This window comes from Quercus lobata, chromosome 9 (assembly GCF_001633185.2).
Source record: "Quercus lobata isolate SW786 chromosome 9, ValleyOak3.0 Primary Assembly, whole genome shotgun sequence".
Taxonomy (NCBI): Eukaryota; Viridiplantae; Streptophyta; class Magnoliopsida; order Fagales; family Fagaceae; genus Quercus; species Quercus lobata.
The window spans coordinates 49,306,286-49,324,675 of record NC_044912.1 but is presented as its reverse complement, the minus strand read 5'-3'; the positions used below and the strand labels follow the sequence as shown (position 1 = coordinate 49,324,675).

General features: G+C 40.5%; 1 protein-coding gene and 1 pseudogene across 1 annotated transcript; one reads left to right on the top strand and one right to left on the bottom strand.

The window, feature by feature from the left end:
* Window positions 1-109: 109 nt before the first annotated feature.
* Window positions 110-6,626, bottom strand: LOC115961926 (annotated as a pseudogene).
* Window positions 6,625-9,759, top strand: LOC115961925. The gene is made up of 4 exons (XM_031080820.1): window positions 6,625-6,903; window positions 7,482-8,941; window positions 9,105-9,483; window positions 9,586-9,759. The coding sequence occupies exons 1-4, from the start codon at window positions 6,625-6,627 to the stop codon at window positions 9,757-9,759; spliced, it is 2,292 nt and encodes a 763-aa protein (XP_030936680.1).
* The last annotated feature ends 8,631 nt before the right edge of the window (window positions 9,760-18,390 follow it).

Here is an 18,390-nt window from a genome sequence, read left to right as displayed (position 1 = left end):
TACAACTTAGGACATCAGCATTTTATGAGACAACTATCATGTGCAATTTTATTTAAGCTAATTCAAATTTGAAATATAGCAGGACCTCAACTTGGATTCTCTAACCTCTTCAAATCCTAGAACCTAGAAAAGCATTTTTTATTGACTGTAGTTCCTTGCTAACTTCCTCCATTTTCATTCTTTCCTTTGGTGACTCGAGGGAACATGCAAGGCCAATTTCAAGGACTGAGACTAAGCACTTATACACATAAGCTTCCACTTGGCAATGGTTCACAATACCTTGAGTTTCTTCATCTGCTTCAATTTCATTCTCATTACTATATTCTCTAGCTGCCACTGCAGCTACCGGAATTTCTTCAACTTCTCTTATGAGAAGTGTTGGGTCCACAATTTGAACAAGTCGTCCTGGCAATGCCATCTTAACAAAATTGTGGAGATTGAGATCGTCTTTAAACATTTCATCAGTTGGTTTCTTTCCCAAGAACATCTCCAGTAGAAATACTCCAAAGCTATACACGTCTTCCTCAGTTGATACCTCGCTACCCATGCCATACTCTACAATTTATGATATATAAGAAGATTTTGCAGTTCACGTTATAATAGGATTTGGGATTTAATGAGTGCAGATTCATTTGATTTATCAAAAACCAAAAGGAATTTGAACTTCAGAAAGAAGGGTATGATAGATGCTATCATTTCAAAGTTTCATGTGAGAAAAATGATAATTTCTACATTAGATTAGAATAACACCATAGGGTCTCTTGTGGAACTTTTTTTTTTTGAGGAACTTGGGAGGTAATTTTTATTTATTTATTTATATGAAGCACAAGAAACATGGTTAATGGTTAGGATTATGACAATGTAATCAAATTATTTTACAATTGATACGGATATGTTGCACACATTAGGTACTGCCTTCCTAAATGCCTTCGCTAGACCCTTGTTCAAATAAAATCAGGGGTCCTATTATTATGCTTTACTTGATTCATAGTGGTTGACATGCAATAACAAAAAACATAAAACAAAAAATTAGATCTATTTTGAGACCAGCTATACCACATCTGATATAGTTGATTAACAGGCTATCATCACAACATACAGCCAATGGAAAGTCAATAATTGATGTCTGTCAATTAATCAAATTTATGATTTATCAAGGCATAAATAATGTCATGAGTTTGTGTGTTTCTGTGTTGCATATTAATACAAAGAAAATTTTATATTCATATTAAGATAATTGCAAAAAACAATTCAATATGTTTTGAACAACTATTATTAACAAGATCGATAAGCATTTTTAAGAAATTAGACAAAGTTGGAAAGATAATTACCTAGAGTAGCATAGCCAATAGATCCCTTTATCCCAATTGTACTAGTTTGCTTTTGAGAAGAATCAATAACAGTTGAGAGGAGTCTTGCTAAACCAAAATCACTTAGATGAGCAATCATGTCATTGTCAAAAAGAATATTGCTTGGCTTCAAATCACAATGAATGATTGGTTACACAGAATGGTTGTGAAGATAATCTAATGCACAAGCAACATCAATTGCAATATTTTGTCTTTGAAGAAGGCTCAAGACCCCTGATTGATCTTCCCTGTCTATCTTTGGATGAAGCTAGATATCTAGACTCCCATTTGTCATGAATTCAAAGACTAGAGCTTTAAATTGATTCCAACTGTAATTCATGCTCAAGCAACATGTTAATATCTTGACAAGATTCCTATGTCAGATATTTCTTAGTACATTACATTCAACCATAAAACTCTTGGAAGCACCCTTTCGTTGAAGGTTAAGGACCTTTACAGCAACTAATCTTTCCTCGAGGTGAAGAAATCCTTTATATGCAGAACCAAAACTACTAGTCCCAACTAAGTTACTAGGATAAAATCCATTAGTTGCTTGATAAAGCATTTTATAAGAAACATTTGGAAGGAGGTCTATAGTTGAGCCCAAAGAAGATGAATTCCTTTTTGATATTTTCCTCCAATGAAGAAAAAGAATGAATGAAAACGGAAGGAAACATACAACGACAACAATGATTGCAATTTTAAGTTTGAATGAAAGGGACTTTGTAGGTTTCATGACTTCAATTGGACATGAAGGCAACATCAGTTGTGGAACACCACCACAAAGTTTAGTATTTCCGATCACTGAAATAGCACTTGCATTTTTGAAAAGCCCCTCTGTTGGCACCTCACCCTCGATATCGTTGAATGAGAGGTTCAATTTTTTAAAAGAAGGAAGCTTTTCTAAAACTTTTGGAATTGAGCCTGACAAGTTATTTCTTGAAACATTAAGGAATTTGAGGCCTTCTAAGAAAGCCATAGATGAAGGTAAGGGTCCTTCAAAGGAATTACCTTGCAAGCTAAGGTACTCCAAGCTCAAACAATTTCCTATAGAGCTAGGAATTTCCCCAGACAAATTATTGTCAAAGATATCAAGCTGTTTAATATTTTTCAAATTGCCTACTTCAAAAGGTAGTTTATTGGTAAATGAGTTGTGAGACAAGTATTATTGAAAGAGAAGATGGGCTATGGGGGGATGAATCCACTAAGATTATTTTGTGAAATGTATAAGATTTGCAAATGTTGGCAATTACCTAGACTTGGTGGTATGCTTCCTTCTAATTTGTTTTCATCTAAATCAAGTAGGAATAACTGAGTAAGGTTGCCTATGGAGGTTGGTATCTCACCTAACAATCTATTTCCATTTAAAGCCAACGCTTCAATTTTCTAAAACCTCTTGAAAATAGTGGGAATGAGGCCTGTGAAAAGATTATGCTCCATGCCTAAGACAATTAAGTTGATAAGATTCCCTAATGTTACAGGAATAGTTCCAGAAATTTCATTTGCTCTAAAATATAATTCAGTAAGTTGGGTTGACAAATGTTAGGGTACATTTTTTTACAATTAATATTGTCTAAATAACACCTTTTATTTTTCAAACGTCACATACAAATTATTGGGCATACCTAAACAGTTTTTGACTACTACTATGCTAGCTCACAACCGTCCTTCTTTCCATCACAAAATTGGGCTACAAATGTAAAACACTATAAGACCCAATATTTTTGTAAAGCCTAAATTATTTATTAAGCAAGTTAAAATCTCATTCTTTCTAAAGCCCAAGAATTTTTATGCTTAGCAATATTAGAAAAAAAAGCCCATAATTCAAATACATGGCAAAAACAATTTTATCAATAGAATTCAAGTCCATAATTAAAGCCCATGATTCAAATTCATGGCAATACTATTTTATCAATGGGATTCAACCCCATAATCAAATCCCATGATTCAAACCCATGGCAAATTATTTATCAAAAAGCCCAGTTCTCGCTGGCAATATCAAAAAGCCCAATTTTCATTGGCAACATCGGAAGCCCAATTTTCATTGACAACATCAAAAGCCCAATTCTCCCTGACAACATCAAAAAGCCCAATTCTCACTGGCAATATCAAAAAGCCCAATTTTCATTGGCAACATTAAAAGTCCAGTAATTGTTGGCAACATTAAAAAGCTCAGTTCTCGCTAGTAATATCAAAAAACCCAATTTTCATTGACAACATCGAAAGCCCAATTTTCATTGGTAACATCAAAAGCCCAGTTCTCGCTGGCAACATCAAAAAGCTCAGTTCTCGCTGGCAATATCAAAAGGCCCAATTTTCATTGGCAACATTGAAAGCCCAATTTTCATTGGCAACATCAAAAGCCCAGTTCTCACTGGCAATATCAAAACCCCAATTTATGTTGGCACTATTTTATCAAAAGTCCAAGATTATTAATGCTTGGCAAAAAATATTATGTTTATTTTAGATGAAAAATGTTTTATGGCAAAAACCATGGCAATCATTTTATAAAAGCTCATGGAAAGTTATCTTGAAAATTATGATACTCATCCCATATTATAAACCTATGAACATGTGGTCATCATTTACATCACAACATCCATAATATTTTTCTTCAAAGCTCATGGTAACTACTCAATCCCACAAGCTCACCATTTAAATTATGATGTGATTATTAGAAATCATGAACATTACTTATAATATGGAATTCATCATTTTTCAAAAATAGTAAATGTTATTTACAAAGGCATTTTGAAACTTATTCTATTATTTCAAATATTATAACTCATTGCCTAAAGACCCATTACAAATATCTATGAAAACCCAAAATATTTGCTAATAATAAAAGTCCATGAGGGATGAAAACCCATGGCAACATGTGTTGTTGATGTCCATTTTGTTGGATAAACACAGCCCAGCCCAAAGGGACCAGCCCATATGAGCAAGCCCGATCCAAAAAAACTCCAGCAAGAGGCAGAAGACTAAAAATTGACACTCAACTCTTGTTCATCCTTGACCAAAGTACAGTTGGAGGCCTCTACAAGAGAACCAAGTCTTTAAGGATGAACTAGGTGTTGTCCCATCAACTTTCTATCACCCTCTACTTGACATGAACAGTGCCCAAAGGTTGTGATATCAGCTGAAGTCTAATGGGTGATGGAACTCCGTCATTTTCCTTAAGACTATATCTCCAACAGAAGGGAAACTGAAACCAAGTTATCCAATCTCAACAAATCAATACTATAAATGTCAAAAACGTTCAAGACATGTTCATGTGACAAGCCCATGAATCTTAAATGGGAAAAATTAGGAGCATGTGGTTTAGGGCATAAAGGGATCTCCAGTAAAACCCCCTGAAGTGGACTTAAACTTTGATACCTGACTTGGGGTGTTGAATCCTACTTTTTGGGGGTCAAATCTCAGTTGCAGCACTAGGATTCCTCTTTGATACTTGCCTTAATCCTATTGGTTAAACTTAGCTTTAGAAATCTTGACATTTAATGCAAAATACCCCAAAAAACCCACCATGTGACATATTACCCAAAGGAGCAAGACAGCCCCAAAAGTAAATCTCCTACTTCTGGCCAAATCTTAAGATGATTAAGCCTGATTCTCTGCCCTTGATCAGTCCTACATTTTTGGACTCTTGTTAATTAATGCTTCTCTAAACTCCACTATAAAAGCATAAGCACCCAGCCCATAAACACACAGCTTCTCCCTTTGAAACTTCTGATTTACTTACCATTTTGCTTGTAGTTTAGCTCTTTCCAAGCTCACAACTCATTCCCCTTAGCCCACAATCACTTAGCCTCAGACATGCCTTTCCTCTTCTGAACATTCACAGCCCATAAATGCCTCTTAATCAGTCACAAACAACCCCTTACTCACTAAGGCCTTAACCCCAGCATCAACTCCATCACACCACCACAAGCTTAAATGCCCACTCACTCAATATAGCCACATTGCCCCATTTGTGCCATATATATATATCCTCCAAAATCTTAATTCAACATTTGCTGCACTGAGCTGGAATCTCTCTCTCCCTTCACACCATGCCAATTAACCCCCTTCTTCTTCCCATGGAACCTTTATTTTTTACTTTTTTTTTTACTATTGAAGGATATAATGTATATGTAACAATGGAATTCTTCCCTCATATTGATGTAATGATAGCTAAAAGTACAATAAATTCCTCTGATTGAGACACATAAGAACCCCCAAGAGTGAACACTTTCCTAAATTTATTTAATCATTGACTACTGGACTTTAAGTGTAATTTCACCCCTACTGTTGGAGAATTTATTTTTCTTGCACCTTCAGAATAGGACCACTAACATATTAATTAAGCATTGTGATATTTTTATTGGGCTTTTGTCGCTATTTTCGTCAAGTGCAGCCTTATTTCTTGCTTGGATAGGCTTATCACCACACCGAAAGCCTTTGGGCATCATCTCAAGAGCCCATAATTGAGTTTCGGCTTGGCTCCCCAATATTTTATTTAGAGGCATCAATTTCCCCCTCAACAACAAGTTACCTACAGGTATGGGCAAAACACCTCCAAATTGGTTTGTATTTAAAACCAAATTATCTAGTTTACTACAATTGCTCAAAGATTTTAAGAAATCCAGGCTCCTTCCTAGGTAATTGTTACTCAAGTCTAGCCATTGAAGATCTGGCAAATTTCCCAAATTAGTTGGAACTAATCCCAAATTTTTTTTTTCACTTAGATCAAGGATTTGAATCTGAGATGCATTGCATAATGAAATAGGAATTGGCCGAGAGAATTCATTAGAACCAAATAAAAGTACTTTTAGATTAGGGAGAGTGAGGCCAATGTTGGCTGGCAGTGTATCGTTGAGTTGGTTTACTGAGATTAAGATTATTTGGAGTGATGACATATTATAAAGGGAGGAAGGGATTGTACCTGAGATTTTATTGGCTGTAATGGTGAAAAAATAAAAAGGAAGCTTTTTAGATGACCAATGTGATATGGTATATTTCCCACCAATTTGTTACCTGCTAGAGAGAGAATTCTAATTGATGAAAGATTTCCAAAAGATGGTGGGATTCTTCCTGTCAGATTGTTTACACCAAGCTAAAGCAATTCAAGCCTCTTCAAAGAGCCTAACTCTGCTGGAATTTTCCCATGAAGTTCATTCCAATTAAAATTTATGATTATAGCATTGGAGCAGTTGGATAAGATCAATGGTACTTCACCTTCCAATGTATTATTGTTAGGACAGAGCTCTTGCAGTCAGAACAAATGACCAACTTCATGTGGGATTTTGCCATAGAAGCTGTTGTTTCGGAGATTGATGATCCTAAGGAAGGTGAGGTTGCTGATGAAAGGCTGGGATGCACGGACGCAGCTCCAGACCCAGCGCACCTACATCCGACACGGCAGGACGCGGCGATGCGGGAGGGACGCCGCAAACCGCGCATCCGTGCCGCGTCGTGCCACATGGATTTCCCGACTTGCGCCGACGTGGCTCAAATTGGGCCGTACCAACTGTATCGGCAAAAACCGCCGAAATGGCCGGTTCAAGCCGAAACGGTCAAGTCAAGCCGAAATTCAAAAAAAAAAAAAAAAAAAAAAGGTGCAAAACGCACCGTTTGAACTTAACCTAAATACCTAGGACTCTCTCAAACACTCTCACTTCATCCAAACACTCCCTCTCACTTCGTCCCTCATCTCTCTTCTTCGTGCGACTGTGCTCCGTCCCTCATCTCTCTTCTCTGTGCTCTGAGGTCTCTACGAGTGCGATGTGCTCTGCTTCAACCTTCAGGTGTGCTCTCTCTTCTCTTTTCTTGAATTTTTATTCTCTATTTTTTACGATTTCTCTCTTTCAAATTACTTAGAAATGAATTTGTGAATCGGAAAATTTGTGCGCTAGACTGCTTGCTGTGTTTTTTTGCTTGTTTTTTCGGTTCTGTGTTTTTTTGCTGTGAACCTGGTTGCTGTGTTTTTTTGCTGTGAACTTGGTTTGATTTATTATTAATTTATTTAGTTAATAGTTATTATTTGTAGGTTAAATTGAATCTATTGAATTTGCAATGGACGAAGTTAATAGCACAGAAAGTTCACCTTCATCTAATCAAGAAGTGTCAAATGAAGAATCTCCTCTTTGACAGTATGTGACTAAAGTAGAAAAACCACCTGGTGCTTCTGTTAAATCAGGTGGAAACACATACTTTAAGTGCAACTATTGTGATATAGTTTTTATGGGATCCTATTCTAGGGTTAAGGCTCATTTATTACAAATTTCTGGCAAAAGTATTAGAGCATGCGTTAAGGTGTCAAAGAGCCATAGGTTGGAAATGCAGCGAATGCATGATCAAGTTGAGAATAATAAGTTAGAGAGAGAACAGAGAAGTCAAATTCTCTTACCCCCACCTCCCCCAAACTGTGGGATACCTATTTCCCCATTTTGGAGACAGGAAGGGAGTGATAGTAGTCATAGTACAAATCCGGTTGATGCTAAGAGGAGGAAGGTGACTATGAATACTACTTTGGAGAAAGCATTCCAAAATAATGCTAGACATGATTTGGATAGCAGAATTGCTAGGATGTTTTACACCGGTGGGCTTCTGTTTAACTTTGCAAGGAACCCACATTATCGTAGTTCCTATACATTTGCTGCTACCCATAGCATTCCGGGTTATCTTCCTCCTGGATACAATGCCTTGAGAACAACACTTTTGCAAAAAGAAAGAGCTCATGTTGAAAGACTTTTGAAACCAATTAAGGACTCTTGGCTTGAAAATGGTGTAAGTATAGTTTCTGATGGATGGTCAGATTCACAAAGGAGGCCTCTTATTAATATTATGGCTATATCAGATGGGGGTCCAGTGTTTATAAAGGCAATTGATGGGTCAGGTGAGTTCAAAGACAAACTTTATATTGCTGGGGTGTTGAAGGATGCTATAAAAGAGATTGGACATGAAAAAGTTGTCCAAGTCATCACTGATAATGCTAATGTGATGAAGTTTGTTGGAGCTCTTATTGAAGGTGAGTATTCTAAAATACTTTGGACACCTTGTGTTGTCCACACTCTCAATCTAGCTTTGAAGAATATTTGTGCAGCAAAAAACACTGAAAAGAATGAAGTTACATATGAGGAATGTAGTTGGATTACACATGTTGCTGATGATGCATCCTTCATACGTGTTTTTATCATGAACCATTTAATGAGGTTGGCAATGTTTAATGAATTTTGTCCATTAAAACTGCTCCAAGTTGCTGATACTATATTTGCTTCGGTGGTTGTAATGTTGAAAAGGTTGAAGTTGATAAAAAGATGCCTTCAAGCCATGGCTATTAGTGACCGATGGGCTTCTTATAGGAAGGATGATGTTGGAAAAGCTCAAAAGGTGAAAGATATGATTCTAAGTGATCTTTGGTGGGATAATATTGATTATATCCTTGAATTCACAGCACCCATTTACGATATGCTACGAATAACCGACACAGATAAGTCTTGTCTTCATCTTGTGTATAAGATATGGGATTCAATGATAGAGAAGGTGAAGGCAGTAATATATCGACATGAAGGCTTGGAAGATGATCAATATAGCTCATTTTGGGGTGTGGTGTATGATATACTTATTGATTGATGGACTAAAAATTGTACACCACTACATTGCTTGGCTCATTCCTTAAATCCTAAGTAAGTACATTTATTCTCTATTTTCCTTAGTTCACCCTTTTAGTAAAACACACGTTTCATCTATATTTGTTTTTTAATCTTTAACTAGGTATTACTCCATTGAATGGCTTTCGGAGAATCCAAAACGCATCCCTCCACATCAGGATCATGAAATTTCTATGGAAAGAAGCAAGTGTTTGGAGCGATACTTTGAAGATGAGAATGACTTAACGGTGGTGAAGTTTGAGTTTGCTAAATTTTCAGGAGGGAAGTTTCCTTCACCAGGTGCCTTGACAGATAGGTGGGCCTTACAACCTTTGGTTTGGTGGCAATACCATGGCTTTGCATTTCCAACTCTTCAAACCCTTGCCCTTAAACTTCTTGGACAACCTTGCTCATCCTCATGTGTTGAGAGAAATTGGAGCACATACAAATTCATTCATTCCTTAAAAAGAAACAAAATGGCTCCTGCATACGCTGAGGATTTGGTATATGTGCATTTTAATCTTCGACTTTTGTCAAGGCGCAATGAAGAGTACATACATACAGCAACAAAGATGTGGGATATTGCAGGAGACTCTTGGAATTAGAGCGACATACATGGAGGAGCTGGAATTCTTGAGAATGCAGCTCTTACACTTGATGAGCCAGAGTTGGAGGCCATGGTTATTGGGAATGTTAACACTAGTGCTACTACTAGTGAAGTTCGAAGTGAAGTTCGAAGTGAAGCTATTGATCTTGAGAATGATGATCTTTGTGTTTGATTGTCTTGTTGATTATCTTTTATTTTGTTTTAGTTTCAAACTTATGAGTTGTATTCTAATTTCCGAACATCATGGAATGTTTTAGTTTCAATCTTGTGGATTGTATTTGTGAGAGTGTTTTTCTTTCAAGATACTCAGGCCCAAGGATCCCGGGCCTAAATGAAAAAAAAAGGAAGAGAGGATTTGGTGGACCGGGCCTTGATTCACCGCAGCTAACGAGCTGTTTAAGAATCAAGTGAATGCAGAGAATACTCCTGACAATATACAGAAAGACAACAAACAAGGATATCGAGGAGTACCAAAATTAACAACGTAAGTTCAGAAGGAAACAAAGCAGGATTAGCAAAATGATAAAACAGAGAAATAGTGCTATGGGGATCCTGGGAATTATGTAGCAGTATTTCATTAACAAAGTATCTGTTTGATTACAGAAAGCTCACTAGGACATGATACAAGGTCCAATCAAGCTCAAAAGTTGCAGTCTTGAATGGCTATTTCAGCCTTCAAAACTTGCAAAGTTTGATTCCTGTTGAATCCGAGTATGTGCAGTAGTGGCTTTTACAGGATATCGGGAAAACAGTATTTTTGTTCTTCCCTTAGTATTTTCTTTCTGGGTGGATTTTTCTAATGGTTCTTCCTAGAGAATTTCTTTTTTTTTTTGTGCTTCTTTTCTATTTTTCTCGCTGCCTTCTTCATAACCCGTCCCCTCCTTTTATAATGGAGTTTTTCTGGGTATCCCGGGTTCCTCTGTTTTGCTCTTTTGCAAACAGAGCATGTTCTGTCCCTGTTGCCTTGGTAAGTCCCTTTGCCGTTTTCTCTCATTCTTTCCTTCTCTTGGTTCTGATTCCTTCGAAAGCTTCTGGTCGGCCATCCTCTTTGGGACGTGCTGAGGTATGCCCTTCTCGGTATCCTCATTTCTGGCGTATTCCTCTTTTCCGTTTTGGGTGGAATCTTGTTCTGCCATTTTTGAAAGTCCTTCGTTGCTATTCTTTCTTCCCTGTCCTGGTTCCCCGAGGCCCTTTTGCTGTCTGTGTCATGAGAGGTCGTTTTGCGCTTCTTGTTTTTTTCTTCTTTTCCTGTCTTCTTTCTACCGATCTGTCTCAGTCTTCCTTTTTATTTGTGCTTGAAGGGTTTTGGGGATCCTTGCTTCTTTATATTTTTGCCGTGGTCTCTTTTGGGATGCTGTTTCCTTTTCTGGGCTTCAGGATCCTCTGGCTTTCCTTTTATCTCCCCATGGGTCATCCGTTCCTGTTACTTTTGGGCTTAGCCTGGTTTTTTTTTCTTTTGGGCTTTGACTTGCTCTTCCATTTCTTTTGGGCTTGACTTGCTCTTCCATTTCTTTTGGGCTTATTTTATTGTAACCCTTTTTTTGGACCTCAACATTTAGCCCCCCGAGCTCGTGGGTTGCCTGAAACCCACGCGTGAGTGATTTAGGTTTCCCAGGATCTTCGTAGTATCCCCTTTTTCTACCGGGTTCCCTTTCTTTTTTACTTGGGATCCCGGCCCTTTTCTGCTGTTTTTTAATCACCTCCCTTTTTGCGTGTTGCATTCCTTTATAATTACTACCTTTCGCAGCTTCCTCTTTATACGGGACGTGGCAGTTGGGTATTTGAGGTAAAACTTCTCTCCCCACTTTTCTCGTTTCCCGTTATTCCTCATTAATAACTGCTGATCACTTCAAATTAAATTTCTTGGCAACTGGCGCGTCTTTCCATAAACTGTTTTCCCCAACTGCTATTTGCGCCTTTATTGTAGCCGTTTCACCTTATCACTTTGCTTCTCTGGGTTTTTCACTCTTTGTGTTTCTCTTTCTCTTTCTTTTTCTTCTTCTCTGTTACTCTGGTCTTTCTCCCTTTCGCACTTTCAATCTTTTTTTTTTTATAGTGTGTGTTGTTGCGATGGCTTCTTCTTCTTCTCGAAAGAGGAGAGAGCGTACTCCCAGTCCTTCTGAGGGCGAAGGTTCTTCTGGTTCTGCTCCGAGTGATTCTCACGAGGTTACTGAGCGTCTAGCCTTCCCTTTACGGGATCCTTGGTATTCTCTCAGTTTGTTTTTTCCTCATATATCTCATGGTGAGGCACCTCCATCCCCTCACGTTTGGATGTTTTCTGGTCAAGCGGGTTTCGCTGGTTCCGCCCAAGTTCCTGACCCTAGAGAGATTTTTGATCTCCAGATCAGACAAGGAATCCGAGAAGCGGTTCCTATTTTCTTCGATTTTGTTCCAGGAAAGATTCAGGGCTGGCCTATATGGGTAGACAAGGAACTGTCTGATGCTGATTTTGTGGGTCGTTTGGAGTGCGCCGGTATCCTGAAGGCAGTGGCTATTTCCAGAAACCTCGAGGGCTTCAGAGACGCTAAAGGGCTCAGGCATCTGGTACGTCGTTGGTGCCCTTCCCTTCATACTTTTTTCTTTTCTACTGGTGAATTGACAATCACCTTAGAGGATGTGGTTAATAACTTCCTCCTCCCAGTGTTTGGTGAAGAGAATCCCTTTGATATTAACCTTTCTGATGAGGATCTCGTGGTAGAAGAAAAATTATTTGGTCACTTTGGTGGTCGCGCCGCTTCTTCTGGTGGTAAACCGGCTAGGATGGGGAGATGGGTAATGACCCTCTCTCGTGAAAAAGATAAGGAAGTGAGGTGGGCTGGTTTCCTGGCCTTTTGGCTTAGTAAATTTTTGTTTAGTGAGTTCCCTGGGTACGGAGTTAAGTCTTCGTTTTTTCCGTTGGCAATCAAGTTGGCTCGAGGTACCCAGTATCCTTTGGCCCCTCTGTTTTTGGGTCACGTTTACTCTCAATTGGACCAGCTTCATGGGGATGAGGCTGAGGGTGACTCCTGTTATGTGATCACTTCGTCTCTTCACTGCGCTATTCTTCAGATTTTCATGTGGGACCGTTCTGCAGCTACTTTGGCTAAGTGCAGGAATTTGAAGTTTGTGAAAGACAAGTTCCAAGGATCCCCCGACATAGTGAAGGGTCTTTGTGGCAATTCTACTGATGCCTTTCCCATTATTTTTCGTTGGATTAGCTTAAAGGGTGGTGGCCTCAATCTTGTGGAGTTGTTTGACCAAGCAGGGAGCTTATATTGGAGATCCCCTCGTGAGTTTGGTCCTGGCTTTGCGTGTGATTCTGTGTTGTCTTCTTTTTTATCTTCTACAGGTAATACCTTTGACTTGCGCCGTGGTGATGAGGGCAGTCTGGCTTATCTTGCCTGCATTAGCCCTTCCTGGCTTCCTGTGCCTTCTTCAAGTGGCCCAAAATATACTCATTATTCAGCACACCGGGTGCTCCGACAATTTGGTTTTGATTAGGACATTCCTCCAGTTTTTAAGGATGTGGTGCCATCCCTTCCTTCATTGGATCCTTTCTTGAGGCTGCAAGCCTTTTCTTATTGGTCGCGGAGGAGCCCCCAATTTGCAGTGCCTAACTCCCAAAGAGGAGTCTTTGCTTCTAGTGGCTATACGAGTTATTGGAGGAGAGTGCAAAAGTCCTTTGTTGATTATTTTGGCACTGGCACAGTTCGGGATGTCCCGAATCCTAGCATTATTTCTGCTCCGTCATCCAATAGGCGTTTATCCCTTCCTACTGCTGGGATTGTTTCTGCTGCTGCAAGCAGCAAGACTGGATTTGCAGAGTGGCATGCCTCCAGGGGAGGTTGGGTGGTTTATGGACAGGATTTTCCTGAGACCTGGCTAGGTGATAGCCTTATCATTGGTGCTTCCTCTGGGGTACCCATCAAAAGGGGTGCAACAGAGACAATAAATGCTGCCGCTGCTCCGAGTAAAGGCAAGGATGTCAAGCCAAAGAAAATGAAAGCTGCTGATGTTGGCGAAAGTACAGGAGGTGTGGAGATAGGCTCTGAGGCGAAAAGAAGGAAAACGGGGAAACCTCAAGCACACTTAGCATCTCAGGAAGGCAAGGATGTCAGGGAACCTTTGGTTTCAAGGACTCGGAAGAAGACTAAGGTAGAGCCTTCTTTTCCCCAGGTTCCTGTGACTGCCTCAGTCCATGGTTCTTTAGGATCCTCTGGTTTGGTATCCCAGCCTCCTTTAGGACCCTCTGGGCGTACTCGTAGTAAGTAAAAGACTTCCAGAGAATCTGTAGAGAGAGAGAGAAGGGCAAGACTTCTTTCCTTCTTCTCTCTTTTTTTTTTATGTATGGCGAAGCCCCCTGCATCTATCCCTTCTTTTAGCCACTTTGCCATTGGTCCTTCACCTTTTCTTCAACTTGCCTTGTGTTCCTTCCCAGAATCTTCGGGGAAGTCAGGAGATCAGGAAGAAGAGGCTCTGCCCCAAGAAGCTGGAACCGGTTTGTTCTTCTTTTTTTTTTTCCTTCTCCCCTTTTTTTTTTTCTTTTTTTTCTTGAATATTGATACAGGCTTTGCAGGTTCTGAGCCTGTTATTCCTGAAGGAATTGTGAGACCTGTTCAAGTTGCTGACCTTCGTCCAGAGCAAAAGGCTACAAGTCCTCCTGTCTCTGCAAGTGGTGACACGGTGATGGGGGATGCCTCGAAGATGACTGCCTCAGATCTTGATTCAAGGCTTTCCTCTTTTCTGGCTCGCTTTGATCTCTTGGAATTCAACAGCCTCCCTGCCAACCACTTCCATGTTTTTGGGTCTTCTTATGGCAGCTTCCTGCGTTTCTCTGTTCCTGTGGAAGGCCTGCCGCTGCTAGAGAGTCTGCTCAAGAGTCGTGGGGATTTTACCAGCGGCTTCAGAGGAGGTGTTTTTCTGGGCAACATTTTAATGGAGCTGCTGTGTGCTGTGCTGATTTCCCTAAGGAATTCCTCTGTAGATTCCTTGTCTGAAGAAAAGCTTCTGGAGTGGAGAGGGGTGGTGCAAGACCTTCTAGAGGCCAAGTTTAATTTGTCTTTTCTGCTGGATCACTTGCGTCTGCTGGCTCATATGTTTTTTCAGAGGCAATCTTTCAAGAGTATAGACACTGAGATAGCTGCTGCTGAGGAAGCTTTGGCTCGTGCTCACAAGGTTTTACAAGACTTGAAGGTCAAGCGGCAGAGGATCCTTTCTACTTTGGCTGTGCCTGTTATTCCTCCGGATGTCTCCCTGTTGGCCGGGCTCATTCCTTAGCCTCTTTTTTAGATTTACATAAACAATTTGGGATTGTATAAGTTTTTCTTTTTGAACATTGTCCTGCTCTTTGCTTTCTCTTTTGTGTTTCAAGACTGCTTTTTTTTTCAGTATGTGAATCTGCCTTTTTTCTTTGGTATATTGCCTTTTCTTTCCTATGGTTCTTTTCTTTCCTGAGTCCTGGACCATGGTCTTCACAGGTTTCACTGTAAATTCTGGTCCAGGTACCCGGTAATCTATTGTGCAAGTACTGAACTGGGTACACTGGTATCCTTCTCATATATATTTTTTTTTTTGATACGGTCCCAGTTCATGAACTTTGACAGGTTCCCCTTTTGCCAAGTGCTAGGCCAGGTATCCTAGATATTTTGCTTTTATCCTGTGATCCTAGACCTATGCACTTGGAATTGTTTGTGGGATATCTGAAATCATTTGTGGGGTGAATCCTGGGCCATATGTAAAAGGGTATTACATACTCTCCCTTTTTTTTTGGACTCAGGTATCCTTCCTCAAATTTATCCAAACTTGGTTGTTTTTTTTTTTTTGCAGTATGAAAAACTTAAATGTTAAAGAAACAGGAATTTCATTAAAACATAGTCATTTTCAAGGAACAAAGAAAAGTCTTTTGGTGCAGTATTGACCACAAAGTGTCAATCTATCACATGTTCCTGAACAAAATTATCTTAGACCAGAATTCATGATAAAGGCTAAAAAAAGACAAAATAAAAAGAACTTAGCAGATAGTGGAGCTGGTGAAAGGACCCTGAGGTACCGGGATCCCCTTGTCCTTATGCATAATATTGCTTCAGCCACTTCCCGTTTATGGGCTCTGTTAGGACTGTTCCATCTTCTTTGGCAAGGTAGTAATACCCACTTTCATGAGCTGTATTGATGATGTAAGGTCCTTCCCATTTCGGGGTGAACTTGGAAGGCCCTGGCAGGTTCCTCCTCACATGCTCCGCCATCCTTAGCACTAATTGCCCTTTACTGAACACTCTTGGGCGTATTGCTTGTGCATATGCTCTGGTCATTCTTTGCTGGTATCTCTGGCTTCTTTTCTTGGCCAGTTCTCTTTCTTCTTCTACTCCTTCCAGATCTGCTAGCCTCTTTTCATTGCTGGCGTCCTCAATTTCTCCCTGGTTTTCCTCCAGAACTACCCTTGGTGTAGGAATGACTAACTCCACAGGGCTGATGGCTTCTGTTCCATAAACCAGGGAGAATGGGGAGAATCCTGTGGCTGTCTTTACAGAGCTTCTACATGCCCAAAGCGCATCTGCCAGATGGTCACTCCATTTTCCCCCATACTCATGCTTCATTTTCTTAAGGATCTTTAATATTACCCTATTAGTGGCTTCAGCTTGGCCGTTTCCTTGTGGGTAGTAGGGGGTAGATCTTCCATGCTTGATGTGGTATGCCTCAGTTAATCCTTTCATATCTTTGTTTATGAATGGGGTTCCATTGTCGCTGATCAATCTTCTGGGGATCCCAAACCTTGTAATGATGTGGTCTCGAATGAAATTTGCCACAGCTGCTCCAGTAGCTTTTTTCAAAGGGATGGCCTCTACCCATTTTGTAAAGTACTCCGTGGCTGCCAGGATCCATATATAACCATTGGATGGAGGGTTTATAGGCCCTATGAGATCGAGCCCCCAAGTATGAAAAGGCCATGGCGTCGTCATATCCTGTAGGACATTTGGGTGAGTGTGAATTGCATCTCCCAGGACTTGGCAGGCATGACATGTTTTGACCAGCTCCTCAGAGTCTCTTTTCATCGTTGGCCAGTAATATCCCAACAATAGCAACTGCTTGTACAGCCTTCTCTTCCCTGGGTGACTCCCACAATCTCCCGAGTGCACCTCTCTGACTACTTCTCTGGCTTCCTTTGGTCCCAGGCACCTGAGGGGGTCTCCATGGTATCCTCTTTTGAATAAAATGTCATTCTGTAGGAAGTACCTGCACGCTAGCTTTTTGAGCTTGTGGGCCAGTTCCCTGTCGGTTGGCAGGATCCCCTGGGCCAGGTATCCTATGAAAGGAACCCGCCAGTCTTCTGCAATAAACACCGCGTAGCTTTCTTCTTTGTCTACTGCCAAACGACATTCCTGGCATCTCCCCTGTATGATTGCTGCTTCCTTGTCCATATCCGGCCAGTAATACCCCATGCGTTGCATTCTTCTGTATAGACTGACTTTTTCTGCAACTCCACATGCCTGGGCGTGTAATTCTTCTAGTTTCGCTTTTCCTTCCTTCTCGGTAATACATCTGGACAGTATTCCTCCTGGCAGTCTCTTATACAATTCTCCTTCTATTTGAGTGTAATCCATTAGTTCTTTGATGTTCCCTCTGGGGCTTGCCTCTTTCATCCTTTCTTTGATTTCGTCCCTCCAGTCCCACTGTTTGGATTCCCCGGGGTACATCCCTTGAAGGATCCTCACAATAGAATGTTCCTGCCTTCCTATTTTTATCAGCGTATCCCTCCCATTAAATGGTATTTGGGATCCCAGGGTGGCGAGAGCATCTGCAAACTTGTTCTCACTTCTTTGAGTGTATTCTACGCTGAAGGTTTGAAATTCCATCTCCAGCCTTTGTGCCCAAGTCCTGTAGGCTGCTAGGCTTTGTTCTCGTAGTGCAAAGTCACCTTTCACTTGGGAGACTACAAGATTAGAATCTCCCAGCACCCTCATATGTTTCACTCCTATGCTGAGTGCTACAGTTAACCCAGTTAAGTATGCCTCATATTCAGCTGCGTTATTAGAGCATGAGAAACCAAGCTTGAAGGACAGGGGCATGATATCCCCATTTTCGCAGCTTAGTACAATTCCTACCCCATTTGAAGTTGCTGTAGCTGATCCGTCAAACCTCATGGTCCATTTCTTCCCTGGGATCTCCATTACTGCTACCTCACCAGGGATTTCTTCACTCAGCGGGCCTTCTTCCTTTCCTGGGAATTGAGCTAGCAAATCTGCTATGGCCTGGCTCTTAACAGCTTTGGGAGTTCTTATACCTATATCATATTGTGAGAGCAACACTAGCCATTGTGCTATCCTTCCTGTGAGAAGGGGCTGGTGAAGGAGTGCCTTTATGGGGTGGGACTTGGTTACCAGGAGGATTTGGTGAGCTGAGAAGTACCTCTTCAACCTCTGGGATGCATAAATGATCACTAGGCAGGCTTTCTCTATTCTGGGGTACCTGGTCTCGGTATCCTTGAGTGTTCTGCTTACATAATATATGGGCTGCTCATTTCCTTGGTCATCTTCTTGTGCCAGCAAAGCTCCTATTGCCTGAGAGTTTGATGCTAAGTATAACAACAGAGGTCGCCCACGTACTGGTGCCTGGAGGGTGGGCAGATGATTCATAATGCCCTGAATCCTTTGAAAAGCTTCCTGCTGCTCTGTTCCCCAGGTAAATTCATTTCCCTTTTTCAATAGTTTGGATAGGCCTGCTGTGGCTGAGGCTAAACCAGGAACAAATCTCCTGATATAGGAAACTCTTCCCAGGAAACTTTTGAGTTCTCTAATAGTAGTTGGTCTTCTCATCGTGGCAATGGCTG

Bases quoted from the DNA above. Each gene is read 5' to 3' on its own strand.
- LOC115961925 (XM_031080820.1), top strand. From the start codon at position 6,625: ATGTGGGATTTTGCCATAGAAGCTGTTGTTTCGGAGATTGATGATCCT. The intron at 6,904-7,481 runs GTCAAGTCAAGC...CCTCTTTGACAG, and splicing joins GGCCGGTTCAAGCCGAAACG to TATGTGACTAAAGTAGAAAA. The intron at 8,942-9,104 runs GTATGATATACT...ATCTTTAACTAG, and splicing joins AGCTCATTTTGGGGTGTGGT to GTATTACTCCATTGAATGGC.